The 24,530-nt window shown below is 41.0% G+C and overlaps 1 protein-coding gene and 1 long non-coding RNA gene across 4 annotated transcripts in view; one reads left to right on the top strand and one right to left on the bottom strand.

Moving 5' to 3' along the window:
* samd4a (sterile alpha motif domain containing 4A) overlaps nt 1-24,530 on the top strand; it is a 196,060-nt gene that overhangs the window by 123,033 nt on the left and 48,497 nt on the right. For all 3 annotated transcript variants that reach the window (XM_061975059.1, XM_061975060.1, XM_061975061.2), the window contains exons 5-10: nt 854-963; nt 6,102-6,188; nt 11,774-12,017; nt 12,101-12,186; nt 15,118-15,236; nt 19,861-20,068. In XM_061975059.1, coding sequence (XP_061831043.1) covers nt 854-963; nt 6,102-6,188; nt 11,774-12,017; nt 12,101-12,186; nt 15,118-15,236; nt 19,861-20,068 — 854 coding nt within the window. The remainder of the gene's footprint in view (nt 1-853; nt 964-6,101; nt 6,189-11,773; nt 12,018-12,100; nt 12,187-15,117; nt 15,237-19,860; nt 20,069-24,530) is intronic.
* The window catches only part of LOC133616050 (uncharacterized), a 77,032-nt gene continuing 72,159 nt past the window's right edge, over nt 19,658-24,530 (bottom strand). The window contains exon 4 of the long non-coding RNA XR_012050848.1: nt 19,658-20,050. This is a non-coding gene — a long non-coding RNA (uncharacterized lncRNA). The remainder of the gene's footprint in view (nt 20,051-24,530) is intronic.

Raw genomic sequence — 24,530 nt, 5'->3', positions numbered from 1 at the left:
ATGACGATCAAAACTGGTTAAATACATTAAGTGCTGAATTTGACCGGCAGAGGGTGATAAAGCTACACCTTAGGTTAAGTTGTGTAAACCATAAGTGTGCAATGTTTTCTGTGTGTATTGACACTAAACCCATCCATCCATTCATTTCCTACCGCTTATTCCCTTGGGGTCGCGGGGGGCGCTGTAGCCTACCTCAGCTACAATTGGGCGGAAGGCGGCGTATACCCTGGACAAGTCGCCACCTCATCGCAGGGCCAACACAGATAGACAGACAACATTCACTTCTATTTTATTTATGTAATATAAACAATGGGTTTTATACTTTTGTAATGTTGATATTTTCAGTCTTAAAAACCTAAATAAAGGAAGACATAGAAATAAATTAAACTGAAGAAAAAAAATAATGAACATCAATCGTCAACAAAACTTAGCTTCTGTTTCTTCATGCTGTTAACTATTTGTCTAGCTGCACACACTGGAAACAAGTAGCGAGGGCAGAATAATGAATTTATTGACAGTGCAGTGTGAAAGCTGATGTTTACTTCGCAAAACAGTAACCATAGTCTCAAAGGAATTTAACCTGCGGAGGCACTTTCTAAAGAAACATCCACATTTTGATGTTCGACCCTTGAGACCTTGGGCTCTTGAAACTGCGGCATTTTTCATCATGTAGTTGAATAGCCCTGATTTAGGGCCTTGTTACCAGTTATGCCCTCACTTATAAACACATTATAATAGAACTGTCTGAATGCCGCTTGTTGTTGCAATCCCAACAGTAGACAATTTTTTTTTAAATAAAAAAGTCTACTTTGTAAGTTTTATTTCATGTATGAAATGTCTGTTTTCTTCATAGATGTTCCCTCATGGCTGAAGAGTCTCCGTCTCCATAAGTATGCAGTGCTGTTTTCCACGATGACCTATGATGAAATGATGTCACTTACAGAAGAACAACTGGAAGCACAGGTACACACACAACTATTGCATTGGAATCCATTTACAGTGGAAACGCCCCCTCTGACACCCGCTGACTGACATCGGTGTAACCAAAACGTCAACATTTTCAATGATCGCTCTTTAAAAGACGTTTTTCAAGCCATCTATTTGCGTAGTTTATCAGGTAAGATGTAAGATGACCACTGATGGCGTGCAAGCTCAGTATAAAGAAAGGCAGGCAGGAACTTGAGGCACTTTTTATTTAAACACAGCCTTTTGGACACAACACAACCGTTGTCAAGAGTCCGAAGACCAGCTGCAAGGATCCAGCCTTCTCAATAAAATGACTGCTATATTGTCTCTCCCTGCACTAACAAAATAAAGGTCTCCGAAAAATAACTTTACACAAGCGAACAAGCTACGAAGTGAGGCTCCAATTGATTTCTTCTTATGAGTATGAAGACGAGTATGGGAGCTGGACAAAGTCCAGGATATAAAAGAATATGGATTCTTTTTTCATAATGTCATATTTGAAGTTATAAGCAGCTACTCTGATTCCATTTAGTGCAATATCTACTTGTATTAGTCGCTCACCTGCTAAAAAAGTATATGCACCCCTGGTCTCGTTTGTAGAGAAATGTAGGTTATCTTGGAATTGGCATCCTTGGTTACCAAACATGTTGGTTAAGAATTGATTCTGAGTCGGATTATCACCAGCAAACAAAGGAATGGAATTGTAATAATTTACATCTTTACAGTAAATAAGGTTGTATTTTTGCCTCATTCCTGTGAGAATCCTGCGAATCACTGAAAAATAATGAAGTGGTCTCTCCAGGAATAGTTGCAATGTGCTTAAACCAGTGTGTCGTGAGATACAGTATGGTGTGCCGTGGGAGATTATGTAATTTCACCTAAATTGGGTTATAAATATTTTTTGCAAACCAGTAATTATAATCCGCAAATGTGCTGTTGTTGAGTGTCGGTGCTGTCTAGAGCTCGGCAGAGTAACCGTGTAATACTCTTCCATATCAGTTGGTGGCAGCAGGTGCCTAATTGCTTTGTAGATGTCGGGAACATGGTTTGTCGTGATCACAATATGCGGGAGGTAGCGTGTAGGTAGAAAGGTATTTAACACTTAAACCAAAAATAAACAAAAGGCTAGTGTCGCTAAGAAAAGGCACTGAAGCTTAGGGATGGCTATGCAAAACGAAACTAAAACTGAACTGGCTGCAAAGTAAACAAAAACAGAATGCTGGACGACAGCAAAGACTTACAGCGTGTGGAGCAGACGGCGTCCACAAAGTACATCCGTACATGACATGACAATCAACGATGTCCCAACAAAGGATTGCGTCCGCAAAACTTAAATAGTCTTGATTGCGAAAACAAAGCAGGTGTGGGTAATAGCGCTCAAAGGAAGACATGAAACTGCTACAGGAAAATACCACCAAAACAGGAAAAGCCACCAAAATAGGAGCGCAAGACAAGAACTAAAACACTACGCACGGGAAAACAGCAAAAAACTGAAAATAAGTCAAGGCGTGATGTGACAGGTCGTGACAGTACATCTACTTTGAGACAAGAGCTATAGTGATGCATGCTTGGTTATGGTTTGAATTCATATCCAACAATTGCGACAACGATTTTTCGTCTACTGTTTTTTATGATTTCTGCTGGTGGTGTGCTTCCTTGTTCTAACTATCGTGGGATCACACTCCTCAGCCTTCCCGGCAAGGTCTATTCAGGTGTACTGGAGAGGAGGCTACGCCGGATAGTCGAACCTCGGATTCAGGAGGAACAGTGTGGTTTTCGTCCTGGTCGTGGAACTGTGGACCAGCTCTATACTCTCGGCAGGGTCCTTGAGGGTGCATGGGAGTTTGCCCAACCAGTCTACATGTGTTTTGTGGACTTGGAGAAGGCATTCGACCATGTCCCTCGGGAAGTCCTGTGGGGAGTGCTCAGAGAGTATGGGGTATCGGACTGTCTGATTGTGGCAGTCCGCTCCCTGTATGATCAGTGTCAGAGCTTGGTCCGCATTGCCGGTAGTAAGTCGGACACGTTTCCAGTGAAGGTTGGACTCCGCCAAGGCTGCCCTTTGTCACCGATTCTGTTCATAACTTTTATGGACAGAATTTCTAGGCGCAGTCAAGGCGTTGAGGGGATCCAGTTTGGTGGCTGCAGGATTAGGTCTCTGCTTTTTGCAGATGATGTGGTCCTGATGGCTTCATCTGGCCAGGATCTTCAGCTCTCACTGGATCGGTTCGCAGCTGAGTGTGAAGCGACTGGGATGAGAATCAGCACCTCCAAGTCCGAGTCCATGGTTCTCGCCCGGAAAAGGGTGGAGTGCCATCTCCGGGTTGGGGAGGAGATCTTGCCCCAAGTGGAGGAGTTCAAGTACCTCGGAGTCTTGTTCACGAGTGGGGGAAGAGTGGATCGTGAGATCGACAGGCGGATCGGTGCGGCATCTTCAGTAATGCGGACGCTGTATCGATCCGTTGTGGTGAAGAAGGAGTTGAGCCGGAAGGCAAAGCTCTCAATTTACCGGTCGATCTACGTTCCCATCCTCACCTATGGTCATGAGCTTTGGGTTATGACCGAAAGGACAAGATCACGGGTACAAGCGGCCCAAATGAGTTTCCTCCGCCGGGTGGCGGGGCTCTCCCTTAGAGATAGGGTGAGAAGCTCTGTCATCCGGGGGGAGCTCAAAGTAAAGCCGCTGCTCCTCCACATGGAGAGGAGCCAGATGAGGTGGTTCGGGCATCTGGTCAGGATGCCACCCGAACGCCTCCCTAGGGAGGTGTTTAGGGCACGTCCCACCGGTAGGAGGCCGCGGGGAAGACCCAGGACACGTTGGGAAGACTATGTCTCCCGGCTGGCCTGGGAACGCCTCGGGGTCCCACAGGAAAAGCTGGACGAAGTGGCTGGGGAGAGGGAAGTCTGGGCTTCCCTGCTTAAGCTGCTGACCCCGCGACCCGACCTCGGATAAGCGGAAGAAGATGGATGGATGGATGGGTGTGCTTCCGGTTTTTTTCAAAGAAAAAAATGCGCCTTGCCTCAAAAAAGGTTGAAAAACACTGGCTTAAACAACCACCATGTGAGGAAATAATACTTGATCAACTCTTTCTCTTTCTGATTTATTAGGTCGGTAGTTCATTCATGCATTTTTCACTCATGCTTAAAGTGAAGGATGAGGCAAAAATACAACCTTACCTACTGTAGTTGATAATAAAAACAAATTCAATCTACTCTAAATTGTTGACATTGTGTTCCTCCTTCTTGTATACTTTTATTTAGATTCTTGTTTTCAAATGTGTTATGCTCTTATCCAGAGGTGGGTAGTAACGCGCTACATTTACTCCGTTACATCTACTTGAGTAACTTTTGGGATAAATTGTACTTCTAAGAGTAGTTTTAATGCAACTTACTTTTACTTTTACTTGAGTATATTTATAGAGAAGAAACGCTACTTTTACTCCGCTACTTTTATCTACATTCAGCTCGCTACTCGCTACTAATTTTTATCCATCTGTTAATGCACGCTTTGTTTGTTTTGGTCTGTCAGACAGACCTTCAAAGTGCCTGCGTTACTGGTGACGTTTCACTCCGTTCCACCAATCAGATGCAGTCACTAGTGACGTTTGACTCCGTTCCACCAATAAAATGCAGTCACTAGTGACGTTTGACTCCGTTCCACCAATAAAATGCAGTCACTAGTGACGTTTGACTCCGTTCCACCAATCAGATGCAGTCACTGGTGACGTTGGACCAATCAAACAGAGCCAGGCGGTCACATGACCTGACTTAAACAAGTTGAAAAACTTATTGGCGTGTTACCATTTAGTGGTCAATTGTACGGAATATGTACTGTACTGTGCAATCTACTAATACAAGTTTCAATCAATCAATCAAAAGTGTGAAGGAAAAAAGACACTTTTTTATTTCAAACGTACATCCCGTCACAAGCCAAAGACTGACTGCACAGTTCCTGTCTTCACAATAAAAGTGCCGCTCCATCGCGCTTGCGCTTTCAAAATAAGAGTCTCCGAAAGCCAGCGCAAACAAGCTAGCAAGCTACGGAATTTGCCGCCAATGTATTTCTTGTAAAGTGTGTGAAAACGAATATGGAAGCTGGACAAATAAGATACCAAAAACCAACCACTTTCATGTGGTCTTAGACAGAAAGGAGGAACTTTTTTTCTCCTGCATTTGAAAACGTGGACGTTAAGCACTGCTGTCTGATTAAAATCAATGCAAGTCATCAGAATCAGGTAATACACCAACTTATATTCTTGTCAACATGAAAGAAAGGAATCTATATGTGTTAAACATGCATGTATATTCATTAAAACACCTTTAACATGTAAACAAAAACGGCAAAATAAATAAATATAAATGATGTACTGTATATATCAATGTATGTGTATATATGTATATATGTATATATATATATATATATATATATATATATATATATATATATATATATGATATGTGTGTGTGTATGTTACTCATCAGTTACTCAGTACTTGAGTGGTTTTTTCACAACATACTTTTTACTTTTACTCAAGTAAATATTTGGGTGACTACTCATTACTTTTACTTGAGTAATAAATCTCTAAAGTAACAGTACTCTTACTTGAGTACAATTTCTGGCTACTCTACCCACCTCTGCTCTTATCTAGAAGAGCTGCTGACGTAATTGTCTTGTATTTTTTGACTACAATGACAATAAAGCTTCATACATGCACACATTTCTTCTAAAAAATATATTTTGTTAGCTGAACAGTAGAATCCAGGTTTATGCTGATTGGTGCTTTTATTTTGAAGCTTACTTTGCACTGACCAGGAAGTCATTGTGTGCACGTTTCAATGTTGCGTAATTAGGCAGTAGTTATATTTATCTCTATCAATATTGATGACGTTTACAATACTATAACACATATTGAGACTTTCCATTACCTTTCATGTCTATGTTGACTTAGGCGGGTTGTCAACATAAGTGAGACTAAGTAACACTGTGTAGCTAGAATTGTACTGCCAATATCAATGCTTTTGGGCTATTTAAACCAAATATGCTTGGTAATGATACCATTTTCATTTTACCTGGCTCTAAATGTGTGGATGTATAATAAGTACAGTATATACACTATTTGTCTCTGTTTCTACAGAAAGTCACCAAAGGAGCAAGACACAAGATTGTTATCAGCATCCAAAAGCTCAAAGAGAGACAAAACCTGCTGCGCAGCCTAGAAAAGGTCAGTTACCAATGTTTTTTTTCCCGTGCAACTCAATTGCAGACGTAAGAATTTTTTAAACACCATTTTTGGCAGTGGACTGCTGAAATTGTAGTTTCATGCATGTGAAATTTCTGTGAAAATCCGCATTTTTAAACATTTAATTTTCGCATCAAATTTTTTTTTTAATGAAATATCCATAAAAATACAATGTGAAGAAAATTTGTTGAACACTGATATAATTCGCCATGTCATCCTGCAAATGTTATTTCTTGGAAGAAAAACACTCTGTGTTCATCTGTGCTACTAATGTACTATCTGAACGCTGAGCTGAATATGAAGCACCGATTCACTTGCTGCTATTCTGTTTATAAGAATTGATTGAAAATACATTTCTTGTCCTTTTTCACCTTGTTGAACACGTTTCAGTGTTGTAATTTATATCAACTTGATTTAGACATTAGGACGGCGTGGCGAAGTTGGTAGAGTGGCCGTGTCAGCAATCGGAGTGTTGCTGGTTACTGGGGTTCAATCCCCACCTTCTACCATCCTAGTCACGTCCGTTGTGTCCTTGGTAGAGATGCGCGGATAGGCAAATATTTCATCCGCAACCGCATCAGAAAGTCGTCAACCATCCGCAATCCACCCGATCTAACATTTGATCAGAACTGCATCCGCCCGCCATCCGCCCGGTATATCTAATATAGACGATGCAAGGCATTAGTGAGGCACCTGCCAACTACTCCGGTTTTCCCGTAATTCGTACGGTTTTCATCAACCTATTTCGGGTTACGGGTGCAGTGATAAAAAATACGTTTTTTCTTTAATTTAAAAAAAAAAAGGGTGAAAACTACGCGAATTGCACCTTGTGCAGACAAGATTTTTCGATCACACGGAGGAATTAGCGATGTAAAAGACCACTTTGGGACAAAAAAACACAAGTCTAATGCCGTTGCTAGCGATACAAGTGGAAAACTTTCAACGTTTTTCGTCGCCCAAACAGATTCTTTGGATGTGATAAATGCCGAAGTTTTATTTACGGAGGCAATAATTGAGCATGGACTTCCAATCGCACTGGCTGATCACATGGGACAGTTACATGTTTGTAATGCAACCTTTAAAAATCATTACGCGGTGATCGCGGTCCCAAAAATAAACTTTTCTTGCATGATAATGTCCAGAGAAATTCGCTTTATATTACTATAGAGTCCTTTTAACGAATGAGTTTGATGGTTTCACAAACCTTAAATGAAAGAAGTCCTTTCTTCTCCTGCACCTGCATGCACTTTGGCCTTGCTTCGTGTTTGGTGCGCAATCCTGTCGGCTGTATTTCACAGCACGACATACTGTTAAAAGTGTTTATACTATTTATGCTTTCAAGTCCAAGTTGAAGAAATCTTGTTAAATGTTGACAGCATAACTACCAAAATACAGAAGTATGTCCTTAATATTTTTGCAGTGCTATTTCTGTTGAAAAGTTAAAATGATTACATTAGAGATGTGATGTGCCACTTTTCAAGTGTCTGATGGCTTAAATTAATTTTCATTAATTTTTCATATTTTGAATTCTTTTGAAAGGCTTACAAAAAAACTACATTTGAATTGTAATTCCATGCTATTGACAGGACTATTAATTTTAATGAAGTTAGCTTACCATGTTTACAGTATGATAATTGTGATAGAAATGTGAATTTCGGGGGGTGGCGGGCAGGTAAGCTGCTTACCTGCTGCGCGTGACGCCGGCCGCGGCGAAGGCGGACGAGGCGGGGTGTCGGTGCGGTGGGCGCGGTAGTGACCCTGGACATGCGTCGGGCCCTTCTCGCGGATCGCCTCAGCTACGGCTCCCGGTGGGGCCCTCTCGGGGGAAGGGGCCTCGGTCCCGGACACCGGCGAGGCGTCCCTTCTCCGCTCCGTAAAAGTGTCCATCTCTTTTCTTTTCTTTTTCTTCTGTTGTGGCATATGCAGCAGGTGCCTGCTCGTTTTTCGTATGTGGGTAACAACATTTAACTATGTGTATATATTTACCAATTGGTTTAACTGCCACCCGCAAAAAAAAAAAAAAAAATCTAATTGATCTAAAATCTTATTTTTTTAAATTTCATCCGCCCGATCCGCGGATAATCCGCGGACTCCGCGGTTGTGCCCGCAAACCGCGCATCTCTAGTCCTTGGGCAAGACACTTCACCCCTTGCTCCTGATGGCTGCTGGTTAGCGCCTTACATGGCAGCTCCCGCCATCAGTGTGTGAATGTGTGTGTGAATGGGTGAATGTGGAAATACTGTCAAAGCGCTTTGAGTACCTTGAAGGTAGAAAAGCGCTATACAAGTACAACCCATTTATCATTTAACACTCGCCTCAGCTGCAGGTAATCAATTTTCCTCTTGCCTAAACGAGTTGCAGGACGGGGAGATGATAAGGGGCAACGAAACAAGCTCGCTAGTTAGCTGACCATCTAGGTAGCTTACTTGTTGTCGCCTGCGTTCGCTCCCTGAACCACAACGTTGACGGCTTTCCACTTTGCTGCCAATCATATTTGAACCATTACAATCCCAACACTGTTAGTTCCGGACCAGTTGTAGTTCTAGAGTATTTATTAGTAGCTAGCAAGAAGGCATATTTTGACGTGGCGGATTGAAAACCGAGGTCACAATACCGGAAGTATATTACCCATGGGGGCGTGGCTACAGTGAAAAGAAGTGAATCATATTTATATAGCGCTTTTCTCTAGTGACTCAATGCGCTTTTACATAGTGAAAGCCAATATCTAAGTTATATTTAAAGCAGTGTGGGTGGCACTGGGAGCAGGTGGGTAAAGTGTCTTGCCCAAGAACACAACGGCAGTGACTAGGATGGCGGAAGCGGGGATCGAACCTTGAACACTCAAGTTGCTGGCACAGCCACTCCACCAACCGAGCTATACCGCCCTGCAGGATAAAGTTACCAAATTGGAAATGTTTCTGAGGTCTTTGTGTGCATGCTATAGAATTCTACATTACATTTTCAATGATATAATGTTGGTAAATGATATACCGGTACTAAAAACACCTAAAAATGATGGGACATGTAAGTGTCAAAAAGACATTTTGGCAGATGAGAATAAATCTAAAGCTAAATATAGTGTAGAAATGCACCCAATTGCAGGAAAGGTAGTTTTAATTTTCGAAAAAAACCATGCAGGGTTTGCGTGGCAGCACTTTGTGCTGATAGAAATGTTCCTCTTTTTTCCCTCGAGTTTTTTTTTTTCAAAGGGTGCTCCTATCCCTGTAGTAGTGTTGTCCCGATACCAATATTTTGGTACAGGTACCATAATGATTTCAATACTTTTCGGTACTTTTCTACATAAAGGGGACCACAAAAAATTGCATCATTGGCTTTATTTTAACAAAAAATCTGAGGGTGAATTAATATATGTTTCTTATTGCAGGTCTGTCCTTAAATAAAATAGTAAACATACAAGACAACTTGTCTTTTATCAGTAAGTAAACAAAGGCTCCTAATTTAGCTGCTGACGTTTGCAGTAACATATTGTGTCATTTATCAATCAATCAATCAATCAATGTTTATTTATATAACCCTAAATCACAAGTGTCTCAAAGGGCTGCACAAGCCACAACGACATCCTCGGTATAGCCCACATAAGGGCAAGGAAAAACTCACCCCAGTGGGACGTCGATGTGAATGACTATGAGAAACCTTGGAGAGGACCGCATATGTGGGTAACCCCCCCCCCTCTAGGGAGACCGAATGCAATGGATGTCGAGTGGGTCTAACATAATATTGTGAGAGTCCAGTCCATAGTGGATCCAGCATAACAGTAAGAGTCCAGTCCACAGTGGGGTCAGCAGGAAACCATCCCGAGCGGAGACGGGTCAGCAGCGCAGAGATGTTCCCAACCGATATACAGGCGAGCGGTCCACCCCGGGTCCCGACCCCGGACAGCCAGCACCCCATCCATGGCCACCGGATCTGTGTGTCTTCCCCTCCACAAGGGATAGGGGGGAGCAGAGGAGAAAAGAAAAGAAACGGCAGATCAACTGGTCTAAAAAAGGGGGGCTATTCAAAGGCTAGAGTATACAAATGAGTTTTGAGATGGGACTTAAATGTTTCTACTGAGGTAGCATCTCTAACTGTTACCGGGAGGGCATTCCATAGTGCTGGAGCCCGAATAGAAAACGCTCTACAGCCCGCAGACTTTTTTTTATCATTCTATTATTTTGTCAAAATTATTAAGGACAAGTGGTAGAAAGTGAATTATTAATCTACTTGTTCATTTACTGTTAATATCTGCTTACTTTCTCTTTTAAAATGTTCTATTTACTTTCTCGTTTAGCATGTTCTATGTACACTTCTGTTAAAATGTAATAATCACTTATTCTTCTGTTGTTTGATACTTTACATTAGTTTTGGATGATACCACAAATTTGGGTATCAATTTGATACCAAGTTGTTACAGGATCATACATTGGTCATATTCAAAGTCCTCATGTGTCCAGGGACATATTTCCTGAGTTTATAAACATAATATAAATTTAAAAAAAAAACAAAAGTAGATGTATTGATGCCAAAAAATAATGTTGTAATCATAGTAGTATCGACTAGATACGCTACTGTACTTGGTATCATTACAGTGGATGTTAGGTGTAGATCCACCTATGGCGTTTGTTTACATTTTGACGCCGGTGAGCTACGGTGTGTAGAGAAGCATGTTTATGTTTATTCCTCATCCTGCAGGGATGATACTTGTAAGAAATGTATTTTATTTGTCGCCATGGAGGCGAGGATTAGTGATTAGGAAGTAGCTAAAACACTGACTGACCGACTGGGGCGGGACTTTAGCCGCTAGCTAGCTAGCCATATCTTAAAGCATCTCTTCCTGAGGGTGTTTCAGTGTTATAACTTCACCTTTATCGTTAGTTTTTAAGCCAAAATACGTCTGTTCTCCCTTTTCGGTCTACACACTGTGTCTGCTTGTAAGTACTCTGTGATTGTGCGCTGCCGAACATGCTCCTCTGCTCGTAAACCAGCAATGACACGACGTGAGGACGGCGGGGGCACGTGGCGGACCGGTACTTTTCAGAGGCGGTATAGTACCGAATAATTCATTAGTATCACGGTACTATACTAATACCGGTATACCGTACAACCCTAGCCTATAGTTTAAAAAAGCAAGTGTGTGCTGCATGAGTGTGACCAATCCAGTGTGTAGTCCGCCTGTGACCCTAAACATGTATGAATGGATATTGGACAGCAATCTTCATCACAAACAATCAAATTCCAAAGATGTCGAATATATGGGAAGATGAAGTAATTTGTTGTTAGAAGACATCAAACTTGTAGTAAATTCCTCATTAAAAACTCAACCCCCTTCTTGGGCCATCGTTGCTTTCAATGGCATACCAGAGCATTGGTTTTCCAAGAAATGTTCACTATTTCAACATGTTCCCATACCTATTGTAACACTTATGACCTGGTGTTGGCTATTTTAGGTGACCTCAGAATGGATGTTAATATTTTATGTTATGGAAACTTATTACGTACTTGAATGATCTTTTAGGAAATAGTTCACCACCTCACTTAGAAAGATCTTCCTCCATGTTTGTCTACAGGACGTACTAGAAGGCAGTAATCTGCGTGTGCCCTTGCAAGAACTCCACAATATCATCATAACGCCAATCAAGGCTCTCAGTGGTGGCGAAGAGACGTCCTTGCAGCGCTCTCCCCTGAACCCAGAAGCCAAAAGCTCTGCGCCTGGATCCCACCTTGGTGGAGGAGGTGGAGAGGTGGAAGCCAGCTCAAGTGTCATTGCAGAGGGTGATATACCCAGCCAGTTTATTCGTGTCATGGGCAAAGGTGAGCAGATAGCGCCACCATTCATTTCAATCAAGATCATCATACATACATTTTCTTACATCAAGTCTCCATCCTATTTACAGTTTGCACTCAACTACTGGTGTCGAGGTCAGACGAAGACAACATCAGTTCCTACCTACAACTGATTGACAGGTGCCTTATACATGAGGTGCGCACCATCCTTTAAAATACACATCAAGTACTTTCTTGTCTTTTCGCACTCCACGCATTTTCAGATGTCTTTTCACTGCTTTAAATGGAAAATAGATATTTTTTTAATGGTAACGTAAATAGAAAGTGGTTGATGGCACTATCTGCAGGGAAAAAACAGTGCTGTAGCTGTCTGTCCAGCAGAGGGCACTGTCTCAGAAGTCAATTCACTCAATATTTTCCAGCCGGAGGACACTTTGACAAGAAGTGTAACTACACGTTTTTTAATACTACATGCTTGTAGTTGTTAATGTGTGAAACGGCATTTAAAATGTGTTTGACAGTTGTGAGAGACAAATTCTAGGGTTTAGATGAGGTTTGTCTACACGGTGGGACAGGGGTTAGTGCATGTGCCTCACATTACGAAGGTCCTGTGTAGTCCTGAGTTCAATCCCGGGCTCGGGATCTTTCTGTGTGGAGTTTGCATGTTCTCCCCGTGACTGCGTGGGTTCCCTCCGGGTACTCCGGCTTCCTCCCACCTCCAAAGACATGCACCTGGGGATAGATTGATTGGCAACACTAAATTGGCCCTAGTGTGTGAATGTGAGTGAGAATGTTATCTGTCTATCTGTGTTGGCCCTGTGATGAGGCAGAGACTTGTCCAGGGTGTACCCCGCCTTCCGCCCGAATGCAGCTGAGATAGGCTCCAGCATCCCCCGTAACCACGTAACCACAAAAGGGACAAGCGGTAGGAAATGGATGGATGGATGTCCAGACAGGGCCGCATACTGACAGGATTTAGGGGCCATTTTGATATTTTCTTATTTTGTAAATAATAATAATAATGTTAAAAACAGACATCATGCATATTTAAAGACAAAACTTTGTGTCATAAGTGACAAAACATATTGTTTTGAAATGAAGAGCATGGATTTACCGTACTAGTAACACAATATACATTTTAAAAGCCACAATCATAAAAAATGATACCAAAATAAGATTTGAAATATCTTGAGTTGCATGTTATGAGCCTGTCATGCTGTATATTGTTTCACCTTGTAAGTCAAATAGATGGAATAAATCAGGGGTGTCCAAAGTGCGGCCCGCAGCTCAATTTTTATTGGCCCACGACACATTCTATAGACAAACTAAACAGGTCCCAAATTAGAACAAAAAACTATAAAAATTCAACGGGACCAAATCCCCCAAAAATGGGACCTGAAAACCAAAATGGCCAACAACCTGAGCGTCTTTGATGATTTCCGTGTGTCCTGTTATGATGAAAAAGTGTACACATTTCTTGTGAGACATGATATGTTTTTGAGTGCACTAAATCCCTCAAAAGCGTTTCATTTGACGGTATAATAGCATTATTAGTAAATACAAGCTTACTTTAGAGCACAGTTAACATAAATACAAATAAAATCCTTATTAAAATAATCATGAATGATTTTATTGCTTTGTTATTATCTATAACACAAAGCTAAGATGTAGAAGCGTTTTTCAAATGTTAGCATATGTTCACCTACCGTATTTTCCGCACTATTAGCCGCACCTAAAAACCACAAATTTACTCAAAAGCTGACAGTGCGGCTTATAACCCGGTGCGCTTTATATATGGATTAATATTAAGATTCATTTTCATAAAGTTTCGGTCTCGCAACTACGGTAAACAGCCGCCATCTTTTTTCCCCGTAGAAGAGGAAGTGCTTCTTCTTCTACGCAAGCAACCGCCAAGGTAAGCACCCGCCCCCATAGAACAGGAAGCGCTTCTTCTTCTACTGTAAGCAACCACCCGCCCGCGTAGAAGAAGGAGAAGAAGCGCGCGGATATTACGTTTCATTTCCTTTGTGTGTTTACATCTGTAAAGACCACAAAATGGCTCCTACTAAGCGACAGGTTTCCGGTTCATGAAAAGACGCAATCTCTCCATCCGCACACGGACTACTATTTCACAGCAACTGCCTAAAGACTTTCAAGAAAAGCTGCCTACTTTCCGTGCATATTGTAAAAACAAGATAGCTGAAAAAAAGATCCGGCCAGAGAACATTATCAACATGGACGAGGTTCCACTGACTTTTGATATTCCTGTGAACCGCACTGTGGATACAACGGGAGCACGTACGGTGAATATTCGCACCACAGGGAATGAGAAGTCATCCTTCACTGTGGTTCTAGCTTGCCATGCTAATGGCCAGAAACTTCCACCCATGGTGATATTCAAAAGGAAGACCTTGCCAAAAGAGACCTTTCCAGCCGGCGTCATCATAAAAGCTAACTCGAAGGGATGGATGGATGAAGAAAAGGTGAGCGAGTGGTTAAGGTAAGTTTACGCGAAGAGGCCGGGTGGCTTTTTTCACGCAGCTCCGTCCATGTTGATATACGACTCCATGCGCGCCCACATCACGCTGGTTTTTAATATATTATTAAAGTTTGACTGACCTATCTGACTGTTTTTTTGACATTCCTTTAGCGCAGTTAGATGCGGCTTATAACACGGGGCGGCTTATAGGTGGACAAAGTTTTGAAATATGCCGTTCATTGAAGGCGCGGCTTATAACCCAGGGCGGCTTATGGTGCGGAAAATACGGTACATTGTTTTGGTTTGAGTATTTTTCATATACAAAATGTATAAAAGTGGCCCTCGCATCCTTCAATTTTTCTCTATGTGGCCCTCGCTGGAAAATGTTTGGACACCTCTGGAATAAATGAACCTTTGCACAATATTCACACTTTTTGAACACTTTTATTCAATTGCATTGACTTATAAGTACAATTTAAATGCCACATACCAAAACAACCAAAGTCAATACATTAGCATACACAGATAACAGGTTCAAAGTGGTCTTCTACAGTTTTTTACAATGATGCACTCTTACTAATTGTGAAACTACTCTGCAGTCATGCTCTTCACTGAACTCTTCACTTCTTTTGTTGCCTTGCCCATCAGTCCTTTAGCGAGACTCAGAAGAAGAGGCTGTTGTCATGGAAACAACAGGTCCAGAGGCTGTTCCGGGCCATTCCGAGAAAAACACTCCTTGACATCGCAGGTTATCGACCGCAGAGAAGGTACAGTATATATTGTGTTTGGATATATTGTGCTTGCACTTCTTGATCAAACCCAAGCATGAGGCAATAAATGATAAATAAATAAATCAAGCATGAGGCAATGAATAAAATAAGACTTAATTATGGGCCTGATATGCAATTCTCTGTCATTTTAGCTACTTTTGTATGTACAAACCTAAAAATCATGGAATTTGATACTTCAATCAATCAATCAATCTTTATTTATATAGCCCTAAATCACAAGTGTCTCAAAGGGCTGCACAAGCCACAACGACATCCTCGGTACAAAGCCCACATATGGGCAAGGAAAAACTCACCCCAGTGGGACGTCGATGTGAATGACTATGAGAAACCTTGGAGAGGACCGCATATGTGGGTAACCCCCCCCCTCTAGGGGAGACCGAAAGCAATGGATGTCGAGTGGGTCTGACATAATATTGTGAGAGTCCAGTCCATAGTGGATCCAACATAATAGTAAGAGTCCAGTCCATAGTGGGGCCAGCAGGACACCATCCCGAGCGGAGACGGGTCAGCAGCGCAGAGATGTTCCCAGCCGATGCACAGGCGAGCGGTCCACCCCGGGTCCCGACTCTGGACAGCCAGCACTTCATCCATGGCCACCGGACCTGTGCCCCCCCCCCCTCAAGGAAAAGGGGAGCAGAGGAGAAAAGAAAAGAAACGGCAGATCAACTGGTCCAACAGGGGGGCTATTTAAAGGCTAGAGTATACAAATGAGTTTTAAGATGGGACTTAAATGCTTCTACTGAGGTAGCATCTCTAATTGTTACCGGGAGGGCATTCCATAGTACTGGAGCCCGAATTGAAAACGCTCTATAGCCCGCAGACTTTTTTTGGGCTCTGGGAATCACTAATAAGCCGGAGTTCTTTGAACGCAGATTTCTTGCCGGGACATATGGTACAATGCAATCGACAAGATAGGACGGAGCTAGACCGTGTAGTATTTTATACGTAAGTAGTAAAACCTTAAAGTCACTTCTTAAGTGCACAGGAAGCCAGTGCAGGTGAGCCAGTATAGGCGTAATATGATCAAACTTTCTTGTTCTTGTCAAAAGTCTAGCAGCCGCATTTTGTACCAACTGTAATTTTTTAATGCTAGACATAGGGAGACCCGAAAATAATACGTTACAGTAGTCGAGACGAGACGTAACGAACGCATGAATAATGATCTCAGCGTCGCTAGTGGATAAAATAGAACGAATTTTAGCGATATTACGGAGATGGAAGAAGGCCGTTTTAGTAACACTCTTAATGTGTGATTCAAACTTGAAACCATCTTACGAGTAACTTCTATGTTAGCATGCTAAGATTAAGATTAGTTTATTTCAAAGGGGACAATGCAATTTCATAAAACACATGACATGGTTAAAAAAAGCCAGAATTAGCCGGAAGGCTAGTTTTCATCTGTAGTCCCCCGGCCATGATGTAAAAAAGGCAGTAAAATTACAATTTAAAAGAAAAAGAATAGAAAGACAGAGAGAAATAAAAAAGCACACAATATTTATACAATATGATAAATAAAATACAACATAACATTTATCTTAGCATCAAAACAGGCTCATTTTTTAGTGCTGGCAGTACTAAATCAAAGAAGAAGGCATTAAAGATCAATTGTGCAAAAGTCTTACGTCTCCATTAGAAATGTTGTTTTAGAACTACTTTTACATCACACAAATGTCACATGTAGACTACGTCCTGGTTAATGGAGGACAACAAACCAAAATCTAAGTGGCTCGAAGTGTAGTAACACGTTCTGGTAATAACTTCTTTATCCAGAAGCTCATCAAAATGCGATTTTTCTTTGACCCTCGTCACCCCTTTACAATGTTTGATAAAAATCGGTTTTATATTTTTAGCGTAATCCCTCTAATTGTGCTGCTCATTCTATTTACTGTGTTGAAAATGATTGCTGTGAGAAAGTTCACTGAGTGGAATTTTGCACTGTACATTTTAGCTCATTGTGTTCCTTTAAACCTAAAAATCATGGTTTTTGATAGTTAGTGCCATCTTAGAAGTATGTTAGCTCATCTTATCTTAGCGTGCTAACATTTTATTAGACTTAGACTTAGACTTCCATTTTATTGTCATTCAAATTTGAACTTTACAGCACAGATAAGAACGGAATTTCGTTACATAAGCTCATGGTAGTGCAGGATAAAAAAGCAATAAGGTGCATATATAAATAAATAAATAAATATAAATAATATAAAATACATAAATATATATAAATAAATAAATAGATTACTGTACGGATAAATATATTGCACTTTTTCACATGCGTCCACGTTTATGGATGTATGTTATATTGTCTTTTTTATTCCAGCGAGTTAATCCATTTTGGGGGGAGTTGAGGGGATAATTTAATTTAATTATGATGCGTTCAAGAGTCTTACGGCCTGAGGGAAGAAGCTGTTACAGGGGGGGGGTTACCCACATATGTGGTCCTCTCCAAGGTTTCTCATAGTCATTCACATCGACGTCCCACTGGGGTGAGTTTTTCCTTGCCCTTATGTGGGCTATACCGAGGATGTCGTTGTGGCTTGTGCAGCCCTTTGAGACACTTGTGATTTAGGGCTATATAAATAAACATTGATTGATTGATTGATTGATTGAACCTCAAGGTTCTGCTTAGGAGGCTGCTAGTATTTCAACTAATTTTGTTCGTTAAACCTAAAAATCACGGTTTTTGTTACTTGGCGCCATCGTAGAAGTATGTTCACTTCTAGGTTAGCATGCTAAAATATTAGCAAATGTTTGTTAATACCTAAAAGTCCCTGTTTGATACTTGGCGCCATCGTAGACGTATGCTTTCTTTTTAGCATACTAACATTTTGTGCTGGAATTTTAGCTAATTCTATTCGTTTAAACCTAAAAATCATGGTTTTTGATACTTGGCGCCATCGTAGAAGTATGTTTACTTCTCCTATGTTAGCATGCTAACATTTTGTGCTTGCATTTTAACTAGTTGTGTTCGCTTAAACCTAAAAATCATGGTTTTTGGTACTTGGTGCAATCTTGCATGTATTGTGATTGGTTCCCAGTTGGTTTTATGCTAGCTTTTTAGCTTCAATCAACCCCGGAGGTTCAGAGCACAGCGAGCAGGTTTATCAAAAATTCTGCGGGAATTTTGTCGTTGTCATAGCTTCACAACAATGACAAGCAGTTTAACGGGGTAGGAAAACAAAAAAAATGCTTGACATAAATATAAGAGTGTGCTGACTAACTACTAGGAAATAATTTCACTGCGGCCACGGCAGCCATGGCTCTCGTTGACCCTCAGTTTGGTCGTGTTCCCTTCGAAAAAAATGATATGTGCCACGGCCACATTGGTCGTGATGCCCTGACGACTTCTTTGACCAATGGCGGGTTTAGTTCTGCCTCGTATGATCTGGCGGAGTCCCACACGCAGCACAGTGCCATACTGAGTTAAATCCAACGCGTGCAGCAGCCTTTAATCCGGATGTGCAAACTTCTCTGACTCCTCAAAGCCCAGTTCACGGAATAAAGAAGCCGAATGAACTAAGTAAGAACGTTTGATATATTTGTAAAAGTATAAGAAGACAATCAATTCTCAACATATAATATGTAACACACTGTTCGTATTTAGCAACGCAACGCGACAATGTGTGCAGGTTTGGCAGTTTTCTCTAACCCACTCGACCACGCTAGTTTAACAAATAAAAACTTGGCCGTAACTACCATGTCATGTCACGACCTTGGTTCTTTTTTAAGTAACAAAAAGATATGACTGACTGCAGCTGTACATCAGCATGCAGTAGCTCATCCTCTCTCAATATATGATCTTTAGTCATGCACAGCCTGCTCCAACTCCACACAATGCAACGCTATTAAGTCCACTTTTACTTTAAACATCATCTGATTCAAAATGTCCTGTCAACGTAACATTAACATTGAAGTATGCTGACGTCACTAATGTTGCTTTCACCGGAATGAGATTGATGTCAAACGCTGTCGACAGGTGCCGCCCCGCCCTAATCCCAGAACACGCGCTGTGCGTAGGGCTTTGCTGTTTGTAAGGGCCCCGTTTTGTGTGAAGAAGCGCGTTGAAATGTAAATTATTGAATGACAAGGCGCCTCATATGAAATTTTACGCCAAACATATTCCTGGCCACGTCATGCTATTACTGATTAGAATATGAAGACACATTTCGCCTTTTAACATCCAGTGCATCTCATGGCACGTGTCACTCGTACTTGAAATTCAAAGCACAAGTCTTGGGTTCAAACCCATGTCGTGTGTTAAAATAGCTTAATACGCTAAACTTCAGTATAATGATGTAAAAAAGTGGATTGTTATTTAATATTCATATTGTGCTGGGATACACATGATTTTAGCCTTTCAAAACACCAATTTTTGACCTCGGCATTTGTCAAATCCTGGTGACGGCCCCGAGTGAAAACCGCAAGAAAACAGAGGATTCTTGGAGATGTAGTTTATTTTCAGACCCGGTCAACGCTAGAGCGTCAGAGAAAAACTACACACCAAGTTTTTGTTTGATACCGCCACAGAATTACTGTGAAGACTTTGAAAGGGCAATAACGCGGTATCTACAGCCCTACTAACTACACATATTCTGTTCTGCAGCAGTCGTGGATTCGGTCAGTCCAACTCTCTTCCCACCACAAGCTGTGTTGGGAGCAGCGTGATGGCCAGAAGAAGCCTTCGGCAATTCCAGGTGCCCTCTCGGAGCTTACCAGGTGTAAGGCTGGGCTTGCTGGGCAGCGGAGGCCTGCTGGGACCTACACCTCGTAGCAGCAGCAGCACACCCACAGGCCTCAAGCAAGGGAAACAGGTGAGTCAAACAGGGAGAGGATTGTGGAAAAGCAAGCAGTGAGTCATATACAGGTAAAAGCCAGTAAATTAGAATATTTTGAAAAACTTGATTTATTTCAGTAATTGCATTCAAAAGGTGTAACTTGTACATTATATTTATTCATTGCACACAGACTGATGCATTCAAATGTTTATTTCATTTAATTTTGATGATTTGAAGTGGCAACAAATGAAAATCCAAAATTCCGTGTGTCACAAAATTAGAATATTACTTAAGGCTAATACAAAAAAGGGATTTTTAGAAATGTTGGCCAACTGAAAAGTATGAAAATGAAAAATATGAGCATGTACAATACTCAATACTTGGTTGGAGCTCCTTTTGCCTCAATTACTGCGTTAATGCGGCGTGGCATGGAGTCGATGAGTTTCTGGCACTGCTCAGGTGTTATGAGAGCCCAGGTTGCTCTGATAGTGGCCTTCAACTCTTCTGCGTTTTTGGGTCTGGCATTCTGCATCTTCCTTTTCACAATACCCCACAGATTTTCTATGGGGCTAAGGTCAGGGGAGTTGGCGGGCCAATTTAGAACAGAAATACCATGGTCCGTAAACCAGGCACGGGTAGATTTTGCGCTGTGTGCAGGCGCCAAGTCCTGTTGGAACTTGAAATCTCCATCTCCATAGAGCAGGTCAGCAGCAGGAAGCATGAAGTGCTCTAAAACTTGCTGGTAGACGGCCGCGTTGACCCTGGATCTCAGGAAACAGAGTGGACCGACACCAGCAGATGACATGGCACCCCAAACCATCACTGATGGTGGAAACTTTACACTAGACTTCAGGCAACGTGGATCCTGTGCCTCTCCTGTCTTCCTCCAGACTCTGGGACCTCGATTTCCAAAGGAAATGCAAAATTTGCATGGTTGGGTGATGGTTTGGGGTGCCATGTCATCTGCTGGTGTCGGTCCACTCTGTTTCCTGAGATCCAGGGTCAACGCAGCCGTCTACCAGCAAGTTTTAGAGCACTTCATGCTTCCTGCTGCTGACCTGCTCTATGGAGATGGAGATTTCAAGTTCCAACAGGACTTGGCGCCTGCACACAGCGCAAAATCTACCCGTGCCTGGTTTACGGACCATGGTATTTCTGTTCTAAATTGGCCCGCCAACTCCCCTGACCTTAGCCCCATAGAAAATCTGTGGGGTATTGTGAAAAGGAAGATGCAGAATGCCAGACCCAAAAACGCAGAAGAGTTGAAGGCCACTATCAGAGCAACCTGGGCTCTCATAACACCTGAGCAGTGCCAGAAACTCATCGACTCCATGCCACGCCGCATTAACGCAGTAATTGAGGCAAAAGGAGCTCCAACCAAGTATTGAGTATTGTACATGCTCATATTTTTCATTTTCATACTTTTCAGTTGGCCAACATTTCTAAAAATCCCTTTTTTGTATTAGCCTTAAGTAATATTCTAATTTTGTGACACACGGAATTTTGGATTTTCATTTGTTGCCACTTCAAATCATCAAAATTAAATGAAATAAACATTTGAATGCATCAGTCTGTGTGCAATGAATAAATATAATGTACAAGTTACACCTTTTGAATGCAATTACTGAAATAAATCAAGTTTTTCAAAATATTCTAATTTACTGGCTTTTACCTGTATAAATACAACTTGATATACCGGTACATTTAATTCATTGTCAAAATGTGATATTTATTTAACCTTTTGTCAGGCAAGAAAGATTATGTGGTAAAGTTAAATGTTTCAAATGAATCATACAGGCACTACTGTGGTAAATCTAAATCTTTTTACCCAGCCAATCAGCAAAGATAGTGGTAGTAATGAAAACTGTAAAAATAGTTAAATGAATACCACTTTTGGTTTCCATAGTTTGGTCGTGATTAAGGGCATGTTTTTATTTGGGTGGTGTCCAAAGCGCGCCTTGGTGGCAATTTTTTTTTTATCAGCCTTTGGATAATTCTAAAAATAAAACGAGTACATTTTTAATGATTGTGTTATTAGATATTACATTGTTTTGTCAACCGTAATACAAAGCTAACTTGTAGATGTTCTCAATGTACAAAATGTATCAAAGTGTTGCCCTGCCCCTTTTTTATAGTCAGTAAAAGTGTTTGTCCAATTTGTGTTAAGCTGTTTCAAAAAGCAGAATGTTTATTAAACAAAATAAGTGCATGAAGGAAACAAATTGTCCAGGCCCATATTGATTGTGAAAATGATCTGTCGAAGGTCCTCTGACTCATGATGAAAAACCTCTCGTTGTAATTAATCACAATGAATTACGAGTTACACATGCAGATGAGATATTTGAATTGTTTGATAGCCTTAATGCTAAACAGGGATGTAACAATTAAAAAAATCATATCACAGTAATCGTGACCAAAATGATCATAGTTGTCATTATTATTGCGGTATTGTTGAATGTGCTGAAAAAGTACTTAAACACACACTGAAATATTTTAAGCAACTTTACACACATTATACTTTCTTGGCAGAAGGAACATTAAATATTGTTCTGACTTCATAAGAGCCATATTATATTTATTTGAGTGTTTAAATGTATAAATCGTCTTCCAGTTTTAGAAGTTTATTTTCATAAATGCAAATTGGGTGTTCACTTTGCTTCACTTCCGGTTTATGTGACGTCACGCAAGGTCACCTCTGTCTGCATGGACTCAATACTGTCAAGTTTAGGTCGATCACTTTGTAGTAAGAGAGCATTTTATATTGAATGTCAATATCTTAGTTAAGACAGTAATGTGTTTATGCAAGGTTAGCTTGGGGGATGGTGTTTTTAATGGGGAAAGACTTTGTCTCTTGTGTTCATGTTAGCATTTAAGATTCTTCTCAAATAGTGGGGCGGGCCACCTGAGACCCCGTGGAACATGCTTCATCAGTATCATGCAGTACTGCTTTGAAAAGCTGTGCACTACAAAACATACTCATTGTTGCCATTGATCCTGACTTCATCATTTTTATGAGAAAAAAAATCAGCACAGATTGTTTTATTCATTTTTGTTTTGTAGGCCAATATTTGTTATATATTGTGCTCCTTAGTGTTGCTGATCAAATTGAATGTATTATTATTTACTGAGTTTGTTTTATTTTTCACTATCAAATAGTTCATTTAGTCAAAAATGATTTTTGTTTACATAACGATTAAAAAAAATGCAAAATGGTGCATTTTAAATCTTTTCTGTTACAGACTAAAAAAATGCTAATAAAGTTATTCTTTTGTTGTAAGTTAATCTAAATGTCTTTCGTTTTTCTAGTTTTGTTTTCTTTAATGTTAACCCCTGTGGTAAATTTTAAATGTGCTTTATAAATAAAGTTGATTTGATTTAATAAAGATATAATGTTATGCATAACAATGTTATAGATCAATTATTTGGGGGGTGGTAACAGAAAATAATTGAGAAGCACTGCGCTAGTTGGTCCAGAACTTTATCAAAGTGTGGTCATCAATCACGGTTTTTGGATCATTTTGATTTGATATGGTAATACAGTCGGTTGTTTTGCCGCGATTATCATTATTACCGTTTATTGGTACATCCCTATTGCTAATATGTTAACATATAATATAATGTATGAATTCTTATTGTAATATTGCCATAGCATGTGCATTCATCATTGCTCTATTATAAACAGGTTTGCAATCATTCCCAACAAGAAATGACCAAAAAAGTCATGTAAATCAAAACACTGGAAGTTGTCCACAAGTATGAGTTTATGTAGTGCCTGAAATATGCAAGTGGTGGTCTGCAAAACATTTTAAGATGTGGAACAATATGTTCCAAGATGTTTACAGCTGTCTGAATTGCAGAATGACTTCTTCATCACTTATTCCATATAAAGGAGGCTTTTTTTTCATAACCGAAGAATGCAGGGAAAGAAAAAGGGTGTAGTTTTTGGTGTTTGACAAATGAAATGAGGTGGATGGAACTTGATGGGAAGTCAAGCCACATACCAGAGGCTCTGCGTCAGTGCTGAGCGCTGAAACAGGAGGAGCTACAGAGCTGTTTCTTGCTCATCCTGGCACGCTTTGGTCTGGGCTGACCCATTTCATTGTAAACCTCTGTCTTGCTCTCTCTCTCTCTCTCTCTTGCGCTCTTGCACCCACACACTCATGCGTTACAATGGGAGGAAATACCTCAGTTCCTCTTCCCCGCAATGGACCTCCTTGTGTGTCTGTACGGTAGAAATGTGGAAAAGTCGGGAGAGAAATGTGTGCGTCATTGTTTGGTGGAGGTGTTGTTGAGGGAGGGGCCAAAAAGGAGAGAAAGATAGTATTTATATTAGAGAGAGAAAGGCAGTGAGAACAGTGAATAGGCATTTCCTGTTTTTCCTTGGCCTGCGGCACTGGAGGGCCAGGAGGGCCAGGAGGGCCAGGAGGGGAGGGTTGTAAGAGGGAGCAAGGGGAGGACTCAGTTGTAGTGTTGGAGGTTTAAAAGGCAGGTTACAGTG

The sequence above is a fragment of the Nerophis lumbriciformis genome, linkage group LG15, assembly GCF_033978685.3.
Source record: "Nerophis lumbriciformis linkage group LG15, RoL_Nlum_v2.1, whole genome shotgun sequence".
NCBI lineage: Eukaryota > Metazoa > Chordata > Actinopteri > Syngnathiformes > Syngnathidae > Nerophis > Nerophis lumbriciformis.
This window is presented reverse-complemented; position numbering and strand designations above follow the sequence as displayed.